This window comes from Vulpes lagopus, chromosome 6 (assembly GCF_018345385.1).
Source record: "Vulpes lagopus strain Blue_001 chromosome 6, ASM1834538v1, whole genome shotgun sequence".
NCBI lineage: Eukaryota > Metazoa > Chordata > Mammalia > Carnivora > Canidae > Vulpes > Vulpes lagopus.
The window spans coordinates 131,949,300-131,972,942 of record NC_054829.1 but is presented as its reverse complement, the minus strand read 5'-3'; the positions used below and the strand labels follow the sequence as shown (position 1 = coordinate 131,972,942).

General features: G+C 37.9%; 1 protein-coding gene across 1 annotated transcript in view; it reads left to right on the top strand.

Moving 5' to 3' along the window:
- MGAT4D (MGAT4 family member D) overlaps positions 1–23,643 on the top strand; it is a 54,473-nt gene that overhangs the window by 26,690 nt on the left and 4,140 nt on the right. The window contains exons 6-11 of the mRNA XM_041759389.1: positions 5,244–5,357; positions 7,299–7,374; positions 9,125–9,239; positions 11,801–11,931; positions 17,147–17,254; positions 18,524–18,692. Of these exons, the coding sequence (XP_041615323.1) occupies positions 5,244–5,357; positions 7,299–7,374; positions 9,125–9,239; positions 11,801–11,931; positions 17,147–17,254; positions 18,524–18,538 (559 nt within the window). The 3' untranslated portion in view covers positions 18,539–18,692. The remainder of the gene's footprint in view (positions 1–5,243; positions 5,358–7,298; positions 7,375–9,124; positions 9,240–11,800; positions 11,932–17,146; positions 17,255–18,523; positions 18,693–23,643) is intronic.

Here is a 23,643-nt window from a genome sequence, read left to right as displayed (position 1 = left end):
CACCGTTTTGAAACAGTTGGTTCAGGCAGGTCGTTAAGTGACATGTGGCTGGAGAACTTTAGGAGGAAGGCCTACCTGCCAGCATCCAAACAGGAAAACCCTTTGGTAGTTGAGATGGAGGGAATTCAAAGGATTGGTCAAAAAAAGTGTTTACAGGGGCTGAGAGAACAAAAGAGAAGAAAGGAAATGGGAGAAGCCTAAAGGGAGATGGCTTACAGCTAGCTCAAGGTCTGATGGTGGCTGCGCCCTGCTGCTGTGCTACCCACGGGGGCCTCTGTCGCAGGGCCACCCCCGTGGACCCCACTCCTGGGGGGCCTTCACCGAGCCCCAAGGTAGGAAGAACAGCCTCTCTTGCTGCCCCCCGCAGGTGGAACCCAGCAGGATCCAGCTAGTGAGGGCCCGGGGTTGGCGTGCAGACCCCCTGCCCCTGCGATACCAGCAGAGCACAATTGTGAGACCAAGCTGAGAGCAGGCAGGCAAGCCCGAGGTGGGCTCAGGTGCCCCCAGCTCAACCCCGGGTCAGCCTCAGTGTCCCTGGATGCCAGACATACGTTTGGGTCTTCTGATGTGTAGCTAGTGAAATACACTGAAATCACGGCGGGGCATTATTGCCCACCGCCCTCCAAAATACAATATAACACAACACCAGACAGAACAGGCTTTTTTAAATGATTGTGAGTTTCAGAGGTAGAATTCAGTGATTTGTCTGTTGCATGTAACACCCAGTGCTCATCAGATATTTTGTGCCCTCCCTGGTCCCCTCCCCTCCAGCAACCCTCTGTGGTTCCTAGAGTTAGGCTCTCATGGTTTGCCTCCCTCTCTGTTTTCCTCTAATCTTATTTTTCCTTCCCTTCCCCTATATTCATCTGTTTGTTTTTTTTTTTTAAGATTTTTTGTTTACTCATGAGAGACCCAGAGAGAGAGGCAGAGACACAAGCAGAGGGAGAAGCAGGCTCCCTGTGGAAAGCCAGATGGGGGACTCGATTCCAGGACCCTGGGAGTAGGCAGATGCTCAACTGCTGAGCTACCAGGTGTCCCCCCGCCCCCACCTTTTAAAAAAAGATTTTATCTTTTTGTTTCTTAAATTCCACATATGAGTGAAATCATGTGTTCAAGACTGAATGACCTTTAATCTAAAGTCCAGTTTAGAGTGTACACAGTGATTAGAGGAAGCAGTCTGTAGTAATCACTAGGATTCAAGACATTGTAGAAGATAGTTGATCCAGTTCTTTTCAAAAAGATAGTTGAGGGAAAAAAAAAATAAAAGCTGAAATACCTGGTCTGGAAAATAGATTTTAAAAAGAACCCAGAGATAACAGCTTATTATAAGAGGATCTTATGTGGTTACTTATTTGAACACCATCCCCCACCCCACCTTTACCCATTCACCTGTTAGATACTTTTTAGGGTACTGAGGATATTTGAATATCAACTGAATATTATGTGATATTAAATAGCTATTCTTAGTCTTGTAAGGTGTGATAATGGCATGTAGTTGTGTAAATAAATGTCCTTTTTGATTTGACACTGAAAAATTAAAGGGTGAGAAATGATACCTAGGATTTCTTTTAAAATACTTCAACACCAAAAAGGGGGCTGTATGGATGAAACAAACGTAGTAAAAATGAATGGTTGAAATCAGGTGATTTGGGATTCATCGTAGTCCCACTTTTCAGTGTGTATGAGGTAATTTTCAAAATAAAAATTTAAAGAATTGAGTTAGACTGTTCTCAGCAACCTCAACTGATGGGGAGAGGTGTTAAACCAGAGCAGCCTTAGGGTGTTTGGGGAGGTCTGGAGATGGGAGCACCAGGAGTGGTTTTATATGTGCTCTCATCCCCCGGGAGGAAGCTGATGGGCAAGGTCTAGGGGGAGTTGGATGCAAGATACACATGGAAGGATTTAGACAGGACTAAGCTAAGATAAAGGGGGGAAAGATAAAAACAGGTGAAGGAGCAGAAAAAAAATGATTAGTCTGAGAAAGACGGTGAAATGAAAGCATTCCCTCCTTAAAGGGTTTTTTTTTCCTCTGTGAAAGAAAGCTGAGAGGTGTGCTGAGAATGAGGATTTTATTAGCAGTGAACTTGAACTTGAGAGTGGTGGTGAAGCCTGAGAGGAGTAGATGATGTTATGGAAGGAGATAGAACTGGGCAAGATCAACTAAAACATCCTTGTCTGTCTCGTTTTACCCAAAAAAAGGTTCCCCAGGAAAAAAAAGTTGCCTCATACTTGAATCCTTAAAGTGTTCTCATATTCCAGGATGCCTTCTCTTGGTTGCTTTATTCTGCATCATAGACCACTGTTTGGAGAAGACACATTAGCCTGAAATGACTTAAGTCTATGCTGGTTTGGTGTCCTTATAAGGGAGTCTTAACAGAATCAGTTACAAAGCAGGCAGAGGTTTATAAACAATTCCTGGAGATATGTTTGCATACTTGCAAATTTTTTGAAGATGACTTTCAAAAAGTATTGTAGTATGTGGTTACTTGTGAGGACCACAGTAAAAATACTTCTTGATGTAGACAGACACTTGTGTTTTCTATGAAATGTGCAAAGACAATGTCACTAAGTAGAATTTTAGTTAGACTTGATGATCATATGTTAGATGATTCAAAAAGAGATTCTCATGGTGATAAGAATGTTAATGTTAACAACGCAGGATAAAGAGTTGGAATAAAATTGTTTAATTTTTTTGTGAGAATAGAGTAAAACTAATTTTTAAATAGATATTATAGAATATGCAATTTAAATAAGATTGTTAATATAGATTCATAACTTTTCATTTATATACCTAAATTTTATATATTTAATTAAGCCAAGACCCTTTTTCTAGGTCTTCTCATTGGGGTTAAGAGAGATTGCTCTGTATTTTATTGATCCTACATTTGAGACTATATATTAATTGTTAAAGGGCCAACTAAGGTTATGTACGACCTTATATGAAGTTGTATATAACTGTGTACTTTATATAAAATGATAAAGCTGTAAAGTTTCCACTTTTTTATGACTATAAGGTAAAATCATTCATTTATAATGGCAACGATGTACAGTTTAGACTATTTCTCTAGTCATTGGCAACTAGCAGGCCTGGTATCATTGTCTCAAGGACTTTTGATGCTATCCGTAACCTAACAAGCTAGAAAAGATTTGAAGAATCCTAGAAAGGTGTCACCACACAGAATTTCAAAAGTCTTGCTTAAGACAGACTAAAGCTGAGCCTCGGATCTTCCTTTTTATCTATAATGGGAAATTATACCATCAAGATAGAAATTACTTGTAACTTGACTTTTGTTGCTTTGGGACTTGGTATGAAATTTTCTAGAGGACAAAATTTACTTAGAAGCGTCTGCATTCCAAACTTTCTGATGATTGTATATACTGCAACTTGATGTTATTTTTGCTCGTCTATGCTATTCTGAGTTGCTGTATGAAGTTATGCAATTTCATTTTTTAAAATGTAGATATTATGTTACTAACCCCAAATCAACTAGAATTCCTCAGTCTTTTCTTCCATACCAACATTTTCTGCTCCTCAAGAAACATACTAAAATAAGCTTTTGGAAAACTTTCCATTTGATATACCATAAAATATGAAGAGCCAATAAGACTTTCATGCTCCCCATGTACACTTCCCCCATAAATAAATAAATAAATAAATAAATAAACAAACAAACAAACAAACAAACAAACAACCAGGAAATCTTCCACTGGTGCATAGAGCTGAGAAGAATTGAGTGCGTGTAGAACAATTCTTTTTCTGCAAGAGTATATAGTGCTATTCCAGTTTTACAGATGAAGAACCTGAAGGTCAGAGAAGGTAAATGACTTGCTTAAAGTTTGTCAGTGAAGGAAGCAAAGTTGGTAGAGACCCTTTTCTGGGTCTAAACCCTACCTGCTCTCTAGCGGGTAGCTGCTGCTTCCCCAGGCTCCTGACACATGTCTATGATGAAACATTTGGAAATCATTTAAAAAGCAAATGAAAGGAGCATATTTGTCCACATTCCAATGGCACAGGGAGGCAACACAGCCGCATGTTCTCCTGTCTGTAGGTGACCTAACAACAGAGTCACAGGGATTGGGCACCAACAGACTTTGAAAGGAACAGTGAGACGACGATATGCATTTGTCAATTATGTAGTGATTTGTGAGCTGAAGAGCCCGAAGCGAGTTTGTACTGTATGGGCCTTGTTCACGGTTAATACAGTAGGATGAGCCAAATTCCAACAGTGTGGTTGAGGGAGACATGTCATTTAACTAAGACATGGTAACTGGGGTTCCCATAGTGGAATTGGGCAAAGTGGGGGCTGCCTATTTTGCACGTAATTGAGATTGTGCATATAAAACTCCCATCTTGCGTTTTCACTATTAGCACAGAACAAACATTTTCTTGAGGTTTTAACATTTTAATAAATATTCTAATGCCTAAGTTTTAATCCCATTTAAAGTCATAATGTCTATCTCCAAAGGAAAACCGTTTAAAATGCTCTACTTGGTATGGCCCATCCTTTACCTCGATGGCACAAGATGTGTATTACAGCTTTTGTGAGCAATATTTTGTGCATTTTAATGATGTCCTAGTTGGTTTATAAATATTAACTTTTAAAAATAAAGATTCAAAAAGCATACATAGTCATCCAGTGAATTTTGGACAAGAATCACACTGAATCCTTGCTTGCTATGAGGAGTCTATAGCTTCAGCAGCCACACTACTAGTCAGTAGGATTCTTACTACTCTAAACAATGCACTTTATTTTCATTTTTTTAAAGATTTTAGTTATTCATTCATGAGAGACAGAGAGGCAGAGACATGGGCTTTGAGAGAGGCAGGCTCCCTGTGGGGGTGCCCAATGCACCTCAACCACTGAGCCACCCAGGCATCCCCAAACTATGCATTTTAAAAAATCATCTAATGTTTTATGCTAATTTATTAGTTCCATTATTTTGAATCTTTTAGAGTACATATCTAATTGTAAACTTGCAAAAAATTAAATGCCTGTAATTTTTATGAGACTAAATTAAATTTATATTGTATATTTTAACTTTTTGTTATGTTGCTCACTAATTTATAAAAGAAATACTTTGGCTAAAAAGTATTAGTTTCATAATGTGGATATCGTGTATCAACGTGAGAAAATTCGAATAAAAATATTATGTGGACAGGCATGAGGACATTCTTTTGAAGTATTTGCTATTTTGGTAAATCAAAAATTGAGTTGCAAGCTTCCATTTACTTCTGTTTACAGATTCAAAAGGCAACTTAAGTCTGGATCCTTAGAAGTCATTTCAATACCTGCCTTTTTTTATCCAAACATATTACCTCTCACACAGTCAACTGAGGACTCGGGAAAATTAGAGAGGTATGACATATTACCTTAAATAACTTCATCCGTTGTAATGTTGGAACCAGCCTCTAATAGATCCCATTTCAAACACCGCCAGCTCCTGCTAGCTTGCAAGAGCTGACTGTGCGCATTACTTCCCAATCTGCATTTAGCGACATCAAGTTGGTAGCATGAAATCAGCCCTGGTAGGAGCATTTACACCATGGAAATGGGCAAAAGCTAAAAATCGTGGCTCACCCCCACCCCATTACGGGAAGAATGAGTTGTTAAACATTTACCAACAGCACACCATTGATTATCTATGTTCACGTTTTCAGCCAGTAATTAGCAAGGGCATAAGGATGGGAGAAAGAAAGTGTGGGGTTATAAATTATTACATGTACATTCTAGTTACAACTTTTTTTCTGTTTACTGGTCATGCTAGACAGGTAATGTAGCCTTTGTATTAGCTTCCTCACCTTTCCAGTGTGCATGATAAAATCTACTTTATACATTTGGAAAAGTCATTGTAAGAATAAAATATGATCGTGTTTATGAAAGAATTTTGAAGAATTTAAAGGTCTATACGTGTATATAGGATCACTTTGTTTGTTTGATTATAAATGTATTGTAAGAAATGTAATAGTTTGGTTTCTCAGAACTTTAAAAGGAATGTCAAAATTAAGAAAAAAATCCAATCCCAGGAAACTTGTGAGCTTTCGTTTTGTTTTACAATAATAAATGGCATGTCAGAGTTTGGACATCTCTTAAGGGTTTTGTTTTGCTTTGAATTAAGTAATCGGTTCTTAGGTCACAGGGAGACATTCTAGATCCTGTTTTTTCTTTCTGCTCTTTCTGTCTCTATCATATAGAGACATCTCATCATTTCTGTCTCTATCATAATTTCTTCTTTTGTAAAAAATCTCTGCCTCATCCCTCTCATCCCCATTCCTCTGCCTTCGACTTAGTTCAGGCCATTCACGATTTATTTGTTTTCCCTAAGCCTTGCCTAATCTGGCCTCTCTCTTCTAATTCATTCTCCGGAAGGTAACCAAGAAGAATCCCTTTTCATAGGAGATCAGGTCCAACTTTCTTCATGATCTGGCCTTTATACCCACCTTACTACTACCATCGTCAGATTTTTTTTTTTAAACAACTTTTTTTTTTTAAATTTTTATTTATTTATGATAGTCACAAAGAGAGAGAGAGAGAGAGAGGCAGAGACACAGGCAGAGGGAGAAGCAGGCTCCATGCACCGGGAGCCTGAGGTGGGATTCGATCCCGGGTCTCCAGGATCGCGCCCTGGGCCAAAGGCAGGCGCCAAACCGCTGCACCACCCAGGGATCCCCATCGTCAGATTTTTCCATCCACTCCTGGTGCTCTGGATCTAAGGTGGCATGTGCTCCCACACATTTCATGCCTTTGCAATTCCAGTCCTCTCACTGAATGCCCGGCTTCCTGAGCCACCCGGCCCATCTTATTTTACATCATCATTGCCAGTGTCTCTATATAGCAGTTCTTTCATTGTTCTGACTTTATTATTTTTCTGTCTTTTCATACTGGATTATGAAACCCAGAAGGGCAGACCTGCATCGTGTCTTGTTCTTTGTATCTTCGGGAACTGGGCTAATACTTAGCTTAGTAATAGATTAGAATAATTTAGTTTCTTCTTTCTTTTATTTGAACAAGACCTAAGATTAGAAAGAGTATTAACTTTACTACACAGATCAAAATTTAACTGACCAAAATGTAAAATAAATAGATTGTGCTTATCCTAGTTTAGTGATGGCAGATACGGTACACTGGGTAAAGATGGGGAACACTGTAATATAACTTCTCAGCATAACATTCAATTTTACTTACTGTAGATAGTACTCTATATTAGTAAAGGGTAAAAAATTGATTACTGAAATGTGCTTATAAATAAGAATTACATAATAATGACAAATATTAACAGATTTTATTACTTATCTTTAGTTGGCGCATCAAACAAGTACTGGATTTTTGTTTTTTGATGTTGTATGCCCAACCCAAGGCTAAGTATTATTTACAGGTAAGACCATGGTGTGTGTGTGTGTGTGTGTGTGTGTGTGTGTGTGTGATTTAAAGTGGAGGTATGTTCTCCTTCCCTTTTGGTTCCTTCCTTCCTCATTATATTCCTCCACCTTACTTTTTATTCAGAAAATAGAAAATAATCGCTATATCAAAGTTCCAAAAAAAAGTTTAAGGTTGATTTTAAAAAAATAAGATTTTGCTTATTTACTTGACACACACACACACACACAGAGAGAGAGAGAGAGAGAGCACAAGCAAGGGAGCTGGAGAGGGAGAAGCAGACTCCCCGCTGAGCAGGGAGCCCAACATGAGGCTTGGTCCCAGGCCCCCGGGATCATGACCTGAGCTGCAGGCAGATGCTTAACCGACTGAGCCCCCAGGCGTCCCAGAGTTGATTTTATATAAGTCTTCTTGCTGGGTTTACTATTAACAGAGGAGATTATAGATACCTGAAGCAAACTGAAAAGAAATTCTCAAATTAGAAAAAATAGAAATTGTACTTCCTACATTTCTCTTCCCACAGGCTTATTACATTAAGCAGACCTATTTGAACGCATCTTAGATGTCAGATAGTGTGTCTGCCTACCTTGGCTCGCATTGTATGTTCTTCCCAGTTCTACAGTGCCTCACCGTATTTCTGAAATAAATCAATTATATATCACTGGTACTCCCTGAATTGTGGCACACTGTTAAACAATAGGGTTATGTTTCCCAGCAGTGAGTCTGTGCCTTACTACATGTGACAAAGTGCAGTTGTAAGAGGAGTTTGTAAGATACCATTGGAGAAGAGAGAATGTTATAAAGTCCCGAAGCAGGATTCTCTCTTTTACTGGCAGAAAAAAGAAATCCCTTTTGATTCCTAGCTAGTGGAATGTAACAGAAACACGAGATCCAGCCAGTGTGTTCTTCCCAATTTGAAAAAGCACCAATTCTTTTTTGTGCTTAGAGACTTTCACGTTTTTGTGAGTCATTTAGGATGGCCTCTTAGTGCATAGATTACACATAACATATATGAAATTAAAAAAGAAAATTCTAATTTCCCCTTTCCCCTCTCTTATGGAGAACTATTTTTAGGCTTGCCTGCACCATCATTCTACAGAGCTAGTTGTGGATGACAATGCCAATTCCCCCTTTGTCATCTCTATGCCAGCCACATTTCCTGGCAAGAGGACATGGCACCTGTCATCTCAAACATAAACCTGCGTGGCCTTAAATTAGAAACTGCAGTATTTGTAAGGATGAAAATGGATTCAAATAAGTTTTTTTCAGTGAGGAGTTAGATTGAAAAAAAAAAAGAAAAGGAGTTAGATTGAGCGTTCCATATTAGTGTTTAGGAAACAAACAGATGATCTCTGGTCTCAGAACCTGAAAGTGAAAACCAATTAACAGTAAATACCCTGGGATCCCTGGGTGGCGCAGCGGTTTAGTGCCTGCCTTTGGCCCAGGGCGCGATCCTGGAGACCCGGGATCGAATCCCACATCGGGCTCCCGGTGCATGGAGCCTGCTTCTCCCTCTGCCTGTGTCTCTGCCTCTCTCTCTCTCTCTCTGTGTGTGACTATCATAAATAAATAAAAATTAAAAAAAAAAAACAGTAAATACCCTAAGTGACTTGAACTAAAAATAAAATTTACCTCATAAAAAGGTTTTCTTCAGTGTATCCTATTGAAAGTATTTTCAATTCTCAAGCTAATACAACTTATTCAATGGAAGTATCAAAGGTACTAATGACCTTTTGGGTTTTTTCCAGCTAGAAGATGATATCATAGCTAAAAAGATGTACTTTACGAAAATCACAGATTTTGTGCGTAGTGGTACTTCAAATAATTGGTTTTATATTGAGTTTTCAATTCTTGGATTCATAGGTAAGCAACATATCTATTTTTTAGCACATGATAATCTTAAAAGAACTTACCAGTTTGTTACTAAATGAAAAGGAATAACAATGATTTCTATAAAAGATAATACTAACTTAAGAATAAGAACAAATTCAAGTATCTGAATTTCAGAAAATATATTTTAAACCAATTTTTCCTAGATGGGAAATATAAATGAGCAGGTTGACATATATGTTATAAAAACATAAGAAAGCTACCACTTGCTAAATGCTCGCTGGGAGTCTGGTGCACATGTGTTATTAGCTCAGTGACGAAGGTGTATTTCTCTATTTTATATGGAAAAATATTCCGTTTAAAGAATTGAAGTTATAGAGAAAGGAATTCTAACTTAGAACTACTCTACTCTAAATTTCCTGTAATTTCCAGTATGCCAAAGCTGACATACTTAGAAAAGTATAAAAATATATGAGTCAGACCCACCATGGAAAAGTTTCTAAAATTGTGCCCATGATGTGATTTTTAAAAAAATGTCTTCTATAGACTTTCTTTTTTCTTCCTTCCAGTCTTTCCACCCTTCCTTCTATACTTGTCCTTTTATTTGAATCCTGAGGCAGCAGGCTGAATGACCATACTTATTTCGCTATGCATGTCAACTCTTTCTTCATGTGGGAGCCCTCTCTTATTTTATTCTTTTGTTTTATGCCCAGTCCATACTCCCCTTCCTCCTGCCCCTCAATAGGTTTGCACTCTACTATGTTCAAAGAATACACAGAAATATGCATGTATCCGTGTCACATACTTGGTGTTTATCATGTTTGTAACTGTTTAAAGTTCACATAAATGGTGATGTGATAAGCCTATTCATACCCCTTATGCTTCTGTCCTCAAAACTAGATTTTAAAACTGCCAACATGTCGACTTATGTCCTTTTAGTTTGTTGTTTCTTACTGCTGTTGCATAAGTCCTACGTACTAATCCATTTGATTTATCCATGATCAGAGCGGTTGACCTTGATTGCTTCCAACTCTTTGCTGTCACAAAGAAATGAAGGGACATGTATATCCCTGGAAGCAGGATCACTGAGGGTGAATATAGCAGTGTCTCTACATGGTGCCAGATTGCTTTGCAGATTGTACAATTTATACTCCCTTGAGCAGCGTCTGAATTCCTTCTTTTCCTTTTTCTTGACAACATTTGCATTTGATCCTATCCATGACTTTTTTTTTTTTTTTTTTTGGCCACTGGGAGTAATGTAAAGCATTTCTCTGAATGCTATGGAAATCTGTTATTCATATACTTACTTGACATCTTCTTTTCCATACTTTCTGTCAAGTGTTGTAGAATCCAATTTTAAGACTCCAGAGGTTATGCTCAGCCTTGCTTTAAATAAGAAGAGAAATTGTAGGTAAAGTAATACCTGATGAGCTTGAAGAGGAAGTCATTTTGTTGATACATTACTTTGTGAACTATAAATTCCTTTTTCTCTTTCTTAACAAAGTCAGGTAGGAAAAGGATAGAGGATATTCATGTTCTGATCACAAGACCACATTGACAGGTGAAGTCTTACTAGAGCTTAGGTTTACAAGGGCTTTGTGTTTTGTTGTTATAATAATAATAACCATTTTTTTTACTCAATATTACCAAAACTATGAGTTTGCTAAACACAATTTTATAACAGACTGATAGCAGATGAGGAAAACACAAATACTGAATCATCTGTTTCCATCATTAAATCACTTGTTTTGGTCACTACATAAATGGGTGCCCAAAAGTTAGAATACAACCATATATTTGATTACGTAACCCATACAGACTCAGCCCCTGGTCGATAAAATGAAGCATGCTTACTTCATACTACCGTGTTTATTAAATGATTACATGTATTTTATACTATTTACTTTAAACTGACCATTTACCTGACTCTTAGACCTTCAACTTCATTTAAATTAATTTTAAAATTAAAGATGCAGTATGTTAGGAAAAAAGCAACTGGGCCTAATGAAATATATTACTTTAAAATATAGCAAATCCTTAAGAATCACAAATATAAAACAAAATTCACATAAAATGATGCTCAAATATTGAAATAATACTGTATTTTAATCAAAATTAAGTACTAAACATAAAAAATCTGGTAGATTGATAAAGTTCTACTAAAGTCAAGTTATAAATCAGTTTATGCAAAATTAAGTAAAAGATTATACCTCCTATGCTTTTCATCCTATTTATGTATCTTTTTTATTACAATGTATTTATCTTTCATGTGACTTGGAAAATTGATCTCATTGGTCATGAGAAAGTTGATTTCCTGAGAGTAGTCACTATCCTAAACCTGCCTTACCTTTTCTTGCCCAGAAGTGGTAATCCTTAATACTTAGGCAGATATAGTATTTTGTTTTATTATCCTTCAACTTCACTAATACTTTAAGCCTTATCTATTTTGAAGGAATATGATGTATTTAATTTTTAATGATTTTTTTGGTCCTTGCTCATGTTAATAGAATGAACAACTATATATAAGTGTTATTTTATGATATGTAGTGTAAACACTCAAGAGTTATTTGGATTTGTTTACTTTTTCTCCATAGGAAAGCTGTTTAAATCTGAGGACTTAACTGACTTTGTACGTTTTTTTTTAATGTTCTACAAAGATAAACCCATAGATTTGCTCTTGGGGGATATTTTTCAGGTAAAGATGTGTGACCCAGGAGAAACACCTGTGAGTATTTCTTTACTTTGTAAATACAGAATATTTTAGGAAAATACTGTCTGTCTAATGTAATTCCCTAAAATTTGTTTACCTCACTAATCCTCCCTATACCTCACTAATACCTCACTAATCCTGATGAGTGCATTAATTTTTTTAACTTCTGGTATCCAGAAGTTTTACAGAAACTTATACTTACTAAATGAAGTAATGAGAGGCCATAAGTTAGTGATAAGCAGAAAAAGGGGGGACAAAACAAATAATAAAATGATGGATATAAATCTAAATATGCCACTATTTACATCAAATATAAATGACCAAAATATATCAATTAAGAGCTATTTCATCAGAATGGATTAAAAAACACTATGCAGTTACTTGCTGTCTATACTCAGTTCAAATATAATAATATTCATAAAGAAAGGTGAAGGTTAAAAGTAAAAGGTGAAAAAAGAAAAACTATGAAGACACTAATCAAAGAAAATCTGTAGTAGCTAAATGAATATCAAGTAGACTTTGGTGCAAAAAAATAAAAAATTTGACCAGGGATCAAGAAAGATACTATATACTGATAAAAGCGTCGAATCATCAGAAACATATAACAATCCTGAAAGTGTATGCATCTAACGACAAAGCCTCAAAATACATGAAGCAAAAGATGACAGAACTAAAGGGAGAAATAGATTAGTCTACAATTATACTTGGAAACTTCAACACTCCTCTCTCAGTAAGCAACAGAACTGGTGAGTAGAAAACCAGCAAAGAGATAAAAGAATTGAACAACACCATTTACCATTTGGATTTAATTTCTGTTTTAAAAACACTATGTCCAACCACAGTAGAAAACACATTATTTTGAAATACACATAGAACATTTACCAAAATAGACATATCTTGTATCATAAAACAGAGCTTAACGTGTTTAAGATGAAATCACACACACACAAAAATGAAACTAAAATCTGACAGACAACAATGAAGTAAAATTAAGAAACTAACAACAGAAAGATAACTGAAAAATCTACAAGTACTTGTAATTTAAATGGTATACTCCTGATAAGCCATGAGTAAAAGAGGAAGTCTCTAAAGGAAATTAGAAAATACTTTGAATTGAATGAAATGATAATACAACCTATCAAAATTTGTGGGATGCAGCCAAAGCACTGCTTATGGAGAAATTTATCCTAGAAGAAATCATTATCTTAGAAGAAAAGAAAGATCTCACATAAATAATCTCAGCTTCCACCTTAAGTCACTAGAAAAAGAAGACCCAAATAAACTCAAATCAAGCAGAAGAAAGGGAATAATAGCTATGAAAGCAGAAAGAAAGAAAATTGAGAACATAAAAGCAGTAGAGAAAATTAATGAAGCCAAACTCTGGTTCTTTGAAAATAGCAAGAAAGCTGATAAATTTCTAAGAGTGACAAAGAAAACCCCAAAACATAAATCATCAATATTAAAATTAAGAGAGAATGTCATGACACTTATGTGTGTGTGTGTGTGTAAATATAACAAAATATATAGGTTATCTGTATGCTGAAATCTTAAAAATGCTGATGAGAGAAATAGACATACCATGATCATGATTGTATATAGTAAGTAGACAAATGCTTCCTAAAATGATCTATTGATTTAGCATAAGTCCAATCAAAATCCCAGCAGGATTTTCTATGGTAGATACAGACAAGCTAATTCTAAAATTTTTAAGAAAGGCCAAAGGAACTATTTTAGCTAAAATGATTTTGAAAAAGAAGAAAAAACTTGGAGGTATCACACTATTCAATTTCAAATCTTTGATAAAGCTACAGTAAGCAGGACACACATTTCTACGTAAAGAAGTAAACAAATAGACCCATGGAACAAAACAGTTCAGAAATAGGTCCATAAAATATGGCCAATTGATATTTGACAAAGGAGCATATGCAATTCAATGGAGAAAGAATAGTCTTCTCAACAAATGTGTATTGGGGGAGCTGAGTGTGTGTGTGTGTGTGTGTGTGTGTATGTATATATATGAGATTGTGTATGTATACACCCATATATATCTATATATATCTCTATATGATATATACTATACATCCATATATATCTCTATACATATATATCTATATGATCTTAACGTAAACATCACAGTTGATACAAACATTTCAAAATAGATCATCTGTCTAAATATAAACTATAAAACTTTTAGAAGAAAGTGTGGAAAAACATCTTCAGGATCCAGGACCAGGAGAAGAGTTTTTAGACATGACACTAAAATCATGATCCATTTTTTTTAATTGCTAAATTGGATTTCATCCAAATTAAAATCTTTTGTACTATAAATTTTACTGTTAGAGTATAAGACACCACAGACTAGGAGGAAATATTTGTAAATTCCATATAAACAAGGATTTGTATTCAGAATATATATAAAACTCAAAATTTAACAACAGGAAAACAACCCAATTAAAAAATAGGCACAAGACTTCAATAGACACTACCAAGCAAGGTATTTTCTTCTTTACTGCAATAAGTAATAAACTCAGCTTTTCTTTATCAACAGGTTATTTGAGGGATTTGGGGAAGCCAGAATTTGATAATACCATCTCATTGGTACTTCCTATTACTAGCTTAGCAAATGTAAGCATATTTCCTAAATTTTAATTCCTCAACTAATTTTATCTGACTTTAGTTTCAGATTAACTCTAGATTATTTAGTTTACAGTTTTAAAAACAATCATTTAATATAATATTTTACTACATGTTAGTACTGAGTAGAAATGCATTTAAGTAAGTAAATGCATTTAAGTAAGTCTGCTATTTAAAAAATAAAACAAAAAGGCAACCTACTGAATGGGAGAAGATATTTACAAATAATATACCTCTGATAAGGGGTTAATATCCTAAATATATGAAGAATTTATACAACTCAACACTAAAAAAAGCAAGCCAATGAAAAAATGGCCAGATAACCTGAATAGACGTTTTTCCAAAGAAGCCATATAGATGGCCAACAGATACATGAAAAGATGCTCAACATGAGTCATCATCAGAAAATGCAAATCAGAACCATAATGAAATAGTACTTCACACTGGTCAGAATGGCCAAAATAAAAAAATCACAGGAAATAACAAGTATTGGTAAGGGTGTGGAGAACAAGGAACCCTCAGGCACTGTTGGTGGGAATGCAAACTGGTGCAACTACTGTGGAATATAATATGGAGGTTCCTTAAAAAATTAAAAATGGAATTACCATATGATCCAGTAATTCCACACTGGATATTTACCCAAAGAAAACGAAATACTAATTGGAAAAGGTATACATACCCCACGTTTTTATAGTGTTATTTACCATAGCCAAATTATGGAAGCAGCCCAAGAGTCCATTAATAGATGAATGGATAAAGAAGATGTGGTGTGTATACACAACAGCATATCATTCAGCCACAAAAAAGAATGAAATATGCGCATTTGCAACAACATGGATGGAGCTAGGGAGTATAATGCTAAGTGAAAAAAATCAGAGAAAGACAAATACAGTATGATTTCACTCATAGGCCCAATCTAAAAAAACAAAACAAATGAGCAAAGGAAAAAAAAAGACACCAAGAAATAGACTCTTTCTTTGTGGGGGAGGCCAGAGGGTAAGGGAGACAGTTAAGCAGGCTCCACACCTACTGCAGAGCCTGACATCACAACCTGAGATCATGCCCTGAGCTGAAATCGACAGTGAGACGCTTAACCGGCTGAGCCATCCAGCTGCCCCAAGAAATAGACTCAACGATAGAGAACAAAGTGGAGGTTACCAAAGGGATGTGGGTGGGGGTGGGTGAAGTAGGGGAGGAGAATGAAGAGTACACTTTTCATGATGAGCACTGGGTAACGTACAGAATTGATGAATCACCACATTGTACACCTGAAACTAATGTAACTCTGCATGTTAACCATACTGGAATAAAAATTAGAGAGTATGGGACGCCTGTGGCCCAGTCAGGTAAGCGTCTGACTCTTGATCTGGCTCAGGTCATGATCTCAGGGTCGTGAGATCCAGCCCCTCATCTGGGTCTGTGCTCAGCAGGGAGTCAGCTTAAGATTATGTCTCTTCAAAAAAAAAAAATTATGTCTCTTCCTTGCCTTCCACCCCTCCCCCTGGGGTGCTTGCTCAGTCTCTCTCTCTCTCTCTCTCAAATAAATGAATCTTTTAAAAATTATTGAGTATATAAATTTGAGATGCATTTTTATGAACTTTCTACACATACAGTATACAAAAATCATTCTCAACACTCAGTAGTTTCAGATATTTGCTTCAATAGGATTGTTGTCACAGGTCATCTTTCTTATTTTTATCTTTTTTATTTATTTTTATTTTTTTTTTTTTTTTTTTTTTTTTTTTTTTTTTTTAATTTTTATTTATTTATGATAGTCACACAGAGAGAGAGAGAGAGAGGCAGAGGGAGAAGCAGGCTCCATGCACCGGAAGCCCGACGTGGGATTCGATCCCGGGTCTCCAGGATCGCGCCCTGGGCCAAAGGCACGCGCCGAACCGCTGCGCCACCCAGGGATCCCTATTTTTATTTTTTATTAAAGATTTTATTTATTTATCTATTCATGAGAGACACAGAGAGAGAGAGCCAGGGAAACAAGCAGGCTCCTCTCAGGGAGCCTGATGCAGGACTCGATCCCAGGACCCTGGGATCATGTCCTAAGCCCAAGGCAGATGCTCAACCTCTGAGCCCCCCCAGGTGTCCCTTATTTTTATTTTTAATGAGATTAATCAAATATTTTTCCATAAAGTATAATATTGGTTCTTTGTTTTAATCATGTTTTTTCCTACTTAAGAAGAAACTCAGGAGGGTGTACCTCAGTGTAGGAATTAATGACTATGGAAAGAGAACACTGTAGTCTGAAAGAAATGGATAGAAAATACAAAAGATTTCATCTATGTCATTGAAATAAAAAGAAAGGAGCAGAAAATGATAGCTGGTACAACAGTAGAAAATACATGCTTTAACTGAAACCTTTTTGTATCTCAACTTGTATTTTATTATACTTAGGAAGAAAAAGCTAAAAAATAAAAATAAAGAAAATTTAAAAAGCTAAGAAAGTTTTATTTAATTTTTAAATATTAAAACAGAATTCTGACATAAAACAATACAACCCAAAATTCTGCCATCCATATATGCAATAAAAAGGGAGTATATTTGGCTTATTACGGAAGATTGTTGTTTCTCTTATTTTTCCCAGGAAAAATGCGCAGAACGAAATAAGCACATTCGTATTCGATATAAACCTTCTCTTTTCCAGCATGTGGGTATACAGTCATCATTCCCTGGAAGAGAACAATATTCCAAAGTAAGATTTTGAAATGTAACTTGAGTAATATACAATGTCTCATGAACTTGTAGTGTTTAGAGAAGGGGTGATGAAAATACGAGATTGTAAAACATGGTTGTTTAAACATAATTCATCCTTTGGTAACTATATGTTGTGAAGAGCCATCATCTTTTCGAGACCCGAGTGATCTGTCATGGAGAGAAAAATCCAGCCTACGTAAACTTCTTTGCCTTACTGTTACCAGCTGTATGATTCAAGTAAAGACTACAAATGTGTTTTAAAAATCATGATATAATTCACTATTTTAGTTTAATATTTAGAGTTATAGAAGAATATTTCTAAATAAAATGCCCCTGTTGTAGAATTTAAGTGTATCAGCATTCTTTTTTTTCAGATCACTATTTGCCATGTGAAGAAAAATTCGGTATCGTTTGATTTTTAATCATTCTTTAATTTTCCATCATTTTTGGAAGCAATGTTATTTGTAATTTACTTAGCATCTTGGTACGGTAGAAAAAGCAGAGACTTTAGAGTCAAAACAACTAGTTTTTAGTTATGGTAAGAGAGGTTTAAATTAGGTGAGCCTTAAGATGTTTCCTACCTTTGAAAGAGTCTCCCTTTTTAGTTTCTTCATACAAAAAAACAGCTGATTGCCTTACTCTTTTGTCAGTAGAAATGAGAGACATTTACCTACACGTACTCCCATCATTTCATTCATTATTTATGACCTGCCCTCTTTCCACTTTTTCTACTCCTTATCTCTGTGTATTTGTTGTACTGCACTCCTTGGAACACTGCCTGAAAAATAGCGTGAATTCAGTAAATTTAGCTATTAGCAATTAGGCAAAGTGAAATTCTAGATTAAAAGTGTTCATTAAGGAAAACAAACAGGTGCCAGGAATAATGAAAATTTAACTGTTATGAATCTTGATGCAGAAAATAGCACCATGAAAATACATAAAACATAGTCGCAGGTGATGCAGAAAGCACTTGATCAATACCATTCTATTTGTTGGTGCTATTATAGTGGGACTCTTTTCTTCCATTACAGTTTTTGCTGAATAAGGTATTTTAACCTTACCTTTGTAAATTCACAGCCTACTAAGTAGAAAATTTAATCACTCATATTTCATATTATAATCTAGCTTTTTCCCTTTTTATACCTCACCCAATTAAAATAGAAATAAATAACAATTTAATGACATGTCAAAGGTAGTTGTACATTTTAAAAATTTATATTATTTTGTTACAATTATTTAATTATATTATTTTTAAAATTTCTTACAGGATATTTATTATTAATGAGTCTCATAATTCAAACACCTTCTTTCAAAATGATCGGCATCTTTCTTTGGAAACAATGGCATAATAAGGATTAGTCTTAGTTCTCAATTTTCTTCATAGTGGATAAGAGACTTTATCATATACAAAAATTTAAACCTTTGACAATATAGTGGTAAGTATAAAAATTGATATATAGTAAATTATCAGATACTCGTTAGTTTTATTTTATATATTTTGTGTCCTTTAAAAGTTTATACAGATAACTTTTTGATATACTAATATTTTGTCTTAGAAGAGTGAATTAAGTGTTTTCCTTTTTTATCTTATACTGTAGACATACAATGAGTTTGGAGACAATACATCTGAGTTGGAAGCCTCATTCTTTCTTTTTTTAGATTTTATTTATTTGAGAGACTGAGAGAGCATGAGCAAGGGGAGGGGGAGGAGGAGAGGTAGAGGTAGAAGCAGACTCCCTGCTGAGCAGGGAGCCCAATGTGGGACTCGATCCCAGGACCCTGGGATCATGACCTGAGCCAAAGGCAGACACTTAACCCACTGAGCCACCCAGGTGCCCCTGAAGCCTCATTTTTATCAATAGATGCAACAATATGGATGAATCTCTAAAATTACATTATGCTAAATGAAAAAAGCCAGATGCCAAACACTATATACTATACGATTCAATTTGTATGGAGTGCTAGAAAAGCCAGATCCTGATACCTCATTTATGATTTTATTTGCATTTCTTTAATGACCAATGATGTTGAGCATATTTTCATATGCTAGGTGCTCGTTGTGTGTGTATCTATATATATATAAAAATATAGATCCTTATGAAATATGGATTTAATGAAATGTATGTATATTTTGTGAAATGTCTTAAGTATTGGTCCATTTAAAAAATTGGGTTGTTCACCTGTTTTTTTTTTTTTTTTTTTTGGATTGTTATAGTTCCATATATAGTCTGACCACAAGTCTCAGTTTATGGCTTGCTCTTTCATTTTCTTAATAATGCCTTTTAATGAACAAAAGATTTTAACTTTGATAGAGTGCACTCCACCCAAACCTTCACTCTGTCCATATAGTTATGTGATTGGTTTGCTCAGTATTCAATAATGTTATAATGAGAGTATAAATGCTATTTACACTTAAGCTACAAAGTATGTTCTTTTATTATACAACTTTTTTTTTTTTAGTTTTAAATCAGCTTTATTTCATGTACTTACCACTAATTCACCCTCAGATTCCCTGTGAATTATCCAAATCTGTTCTCGGTGTATTCAAACATTTTAAAAACCGTGGATGAATGCTGAATATTTTTCAAAGCCTTATCTGCATTTCCTAATGCCACTTCCTAATCTTGAAAAATATTTCTCCTGCAACCTGACAGTTCTAGCAGATATTTTAGGAACCAGGGGGTTGATTTTCCTGTTTTCTGTATCCCAAATCTGCAACATACTTGGTCTACTTATTTGTTTTAGTAAACCACACCCCTCAGTAATTTCTTGAGAAAGATCAAATGGGAGGTAAATTCTTGGAGAACTAAAACATCTTAAAATGACTGCAGTCTATCAGACTTCATCATTAGGGTGGCTAGGCAAAGAATTCTGAATTCTGATTTTTGAAGGTATTCACGAGTGTAACCAATGAAAAGTAGTGAAAGCCGTTCTGATTCCTATTTCCTGGTATAGGACCCATTTTCCCCTCCATCAACCTTTAAAATTTTTCTTGTATTTAGAATTCTACAATTTCATGATGGTGGTAGGTATGGGTCTATTTTTATCGATTGTTCTTAATATTTGGTAGGACTTTTTAATCTGAAAACTCATGTTTCAATTCTGGAAAATACAAATTATTTTGCTGATACATTTTCTATGTTATTTTTAAGGAACCATATTTTGGGGGGGAAAGGCAGTTTTCATTGATTGGTTGGTTTTTGTCTTTACTAGTATAGCTTTAATGTCTAAGGACCCCTTTTGTGCTCTCCTACTGTTATCATCCCCTTTTATAACACTTGGTTCTTATTTTATGTTGAAATGGTTCACCTTAACCCTCTCAGGATTTTAACAGTTGGGTTTTTTTTTTTTTAATTTTTAAAAAATTTCTTCTTCCTGCAGTTTCAATTTCCTCTGAGTTGTTCTCTTGTTGTTGTTGTTGGTCACTGTTGCTAAGGGCTTCGTCATGTATGTAGTGGTCAGAGATTGTCTGTTCAGGTGGAGAAAGCTGGCTGGAGCCTCCGAGCACATGGCTGAACCTGCGAGTTCCTCTGTAGGGCAGGAGTGGCTCGGCTCTTTCCCTAAGGAATTAGCCGGGTTAGTGCCTCAGTCTTGCTGCGTGGGCCAGTCAGATTGCTAGAGAGTCTGGGAGCCGAGTGGGCAGATAACTGGGCCTTTCAGTGTTCACTTTGTCAGTATTTACTTATGTGTCCCATTGTTGTTTTAAAGATTTGTGTGTTTGTTTGTTTATGGGGCGGGGGGCGGGTGGGCTGAGGCAGAGGGAGAGCGGGAACTTCAAGCAGACTCCCTGCCAAGTGCAGAGCCCAACGAGGGGAGGGGGGCCAGGTCTCACGTCTTGAAATCCTGACTCTGAGGTCACGACCTGAGCCTAAGTCAAGAGTCGGAGGCTTAATGGGGTGAGCCACCTGGGTGCCCCTATTTGGCCTACTTAGCATTCTTGTCCCTCCCCTGGTTTGAGTCTAGATACCACATGTTTGCCTTTTCTGAGAATTACCCTTCAAGAGTGAAGGAAAGCTAATCACCTGGCTCCATGGGGTGGGAGAGGAGCTTCAGAGCTTTACCCACTGCCGAGACTCGGAGCCATCCTCATGGTTTGCCGCCTTCCCCTCGTTTGTAGCCGTCGGGGGCTTTCTGCGCTGCAGACCGTGCTCCCTGCTTCCAGCAGCTCCGGTCAGCGCCCTCAGACCTCCGACTGGTCCATTGTCTGCTCTCCTGTTCCAGCTGTAAGATCTCGGGTCTTTAACCGGCCCTTATGGCCAAGTCCTTTCTAGAAAGTAAAGAGTTGTGTCTGGTCCGCGTCCTTATGGGGCCTGCTGCTGTTTCCTTCCCGAGCTTTTACTTTCCGGCCCGTTTGCTTTTTAACCTACAAAAACAAAATTTTAATTACCAGGACTTTCCGTTGATTCTTTTGACGCACACAGTAGCCTTGGTGCCTTTCGGAGAAAGTTCCTTATGCCCAGGCATTAGTCCCCAGGGCCTGTGTCATCCCCCGTTGGAACTGCTCCCCGAACCCGTCGTTGCCGTCCTCCTCCTCACTCCCTGCTTCCAGGGCGAACCTGGGGCGCCCCCCCCCCCCACAGAGTGCCCTTCCCCACCAAGGGCCCGCGGCGGGCTCCGTCAGCGGGGACACCCGGCAGAGCTGCGAGAGGCGCCCGAGAGGGCGCAGGCCCCGCTGTGGGCAGGAGGCCGGGCTCAGCCCTGGCGGCTCCCCTGGCTCGCAGGGTCTGGAGGTGGCCCGCGGCCCTGCTGAGGGCTTCCAAGGTGGCCTCCTGACCTCTGCCCCCCCCCCCCCAGTTGGGTTCGAGCCGCAGGCCGTGCATTTCTTTATTCAGACTCAAACCTCAGGGGCCGTGGGCCTCCTCGCCTGACCTCTGGCCTCTACTGTCCACGGTTTCCTGTGGCCTTCCTCCCGGACCTGGGGCTGTGGGGCCATCTGCTGCTCCTCTTCTGAGTGGGGGAGACCCCAGTCTTAGGGGTATCGACTCCATCTCCACCAAGGCTCCAGCCGCGGCCCGCCTGTTCCCCTTCCCCAGCGCCTCTGGCTTCGGGTCAGTCCTGAGGGCCGGGCCCACCGCCTCCCCAGCTGGCTCTCCCGTGTTTCTGGAACTTGAATTCTTCCCCTGCTAATCGAGTTGCATCTGCTTTCCGCCTAACGCTCCCTGTGCGTGGTTCATGTGCGTGGAGGGGTGTTCGTGCAGGGCTACCTTCGGGCGCTTCCGCAGGAAAGGGGGTACAGAACACACAGGAGCGTGCGTTATTTAGACACGTACCGCTCCACCGACACGTGGGTCATTTCCAGAAAGACGACCTGCATCGGGCTGAAAGGTTTTTGCTTTTTTCTTTTCTTTTCTTTTTTTTTTAATGGGACTGAGATCAGCAAAAGTTTGAAGAGGGTAGCTCGGCCGGCCAGTTTCCCAGGAGCCTTCATCCGTCATGCTCCCAGCCCCTGTCCTTCTCTACTAGCTCCTTCCAGGACGCCTCCCTTCTTTCCTGCAAGAACAAGAAGCCCGCCAGCACCTCGTGCTTTCCCTCCCACGGTAGGGATTGGGGACGCCTTCAGCACCCTGCGCTGCAACCACGTGGCCTTACCAAAAACAACTTCAGGGAACCCAGGAACCGTCCGTTTGCTAAGTTTGCTAAGACTGTTAGATGTTTAAAACTAGATGTTTCCAAACTGATGGAAGAGCTGCAGAATGGGTCACTGCCCCTTTCATTTTCCGAAGGGTGTATTGCAAAATGGAACAGAATTCAGCCGTACCAGCTGTTTAGCCTTGTATGTGTGCTTCAAGCAATATGCACATACCTGGCGAAGGATCGATACAAAGAGGTGCCCCCAGGGAGAGGAAGCCACCGCTGCACTTCCCCAGCCCTGTCTCACTCGCCACAGGCAGTGGCACTTCATCACTTCAGGTTTACATGCCCCTGGTAGCTTCCTTCCTATTGCTACATAATATGCTTCTGCTACTAATTTTTATTTATCCGCATGATTTTTCCTGCAGTATAGATGGGTATTTAGCTCAGATGCTTAACTCATTTTGTTATGTCTTAGTCGGTTTGGGCTGCTATGACAAAAAAGAACACAGACCAGGTGGCTGTTTAGGAAAGAAATTTATTTCTCACAGTCCTAGAGGTTGGAAGTCCAAGATCAGGGGCTTGGGTGAGAGCCACTCCCTGGTTTGTAGACTGTTGTCTCCTGACTACATCCTCACACGGCCAGGGGTAGACACATCTCGAGTCTCCTTATCCCCTTATAAAGGCACTAAACTCATTCACGAACGTTCCACCCTCGGGACCTAATTATCTCCCAAAGGCCCCATTTCCAAATACACTGAGGATTTAAGACTTCAACGTGTGACTTTGAGGAAGGGGACACAAATAGCCGATAGC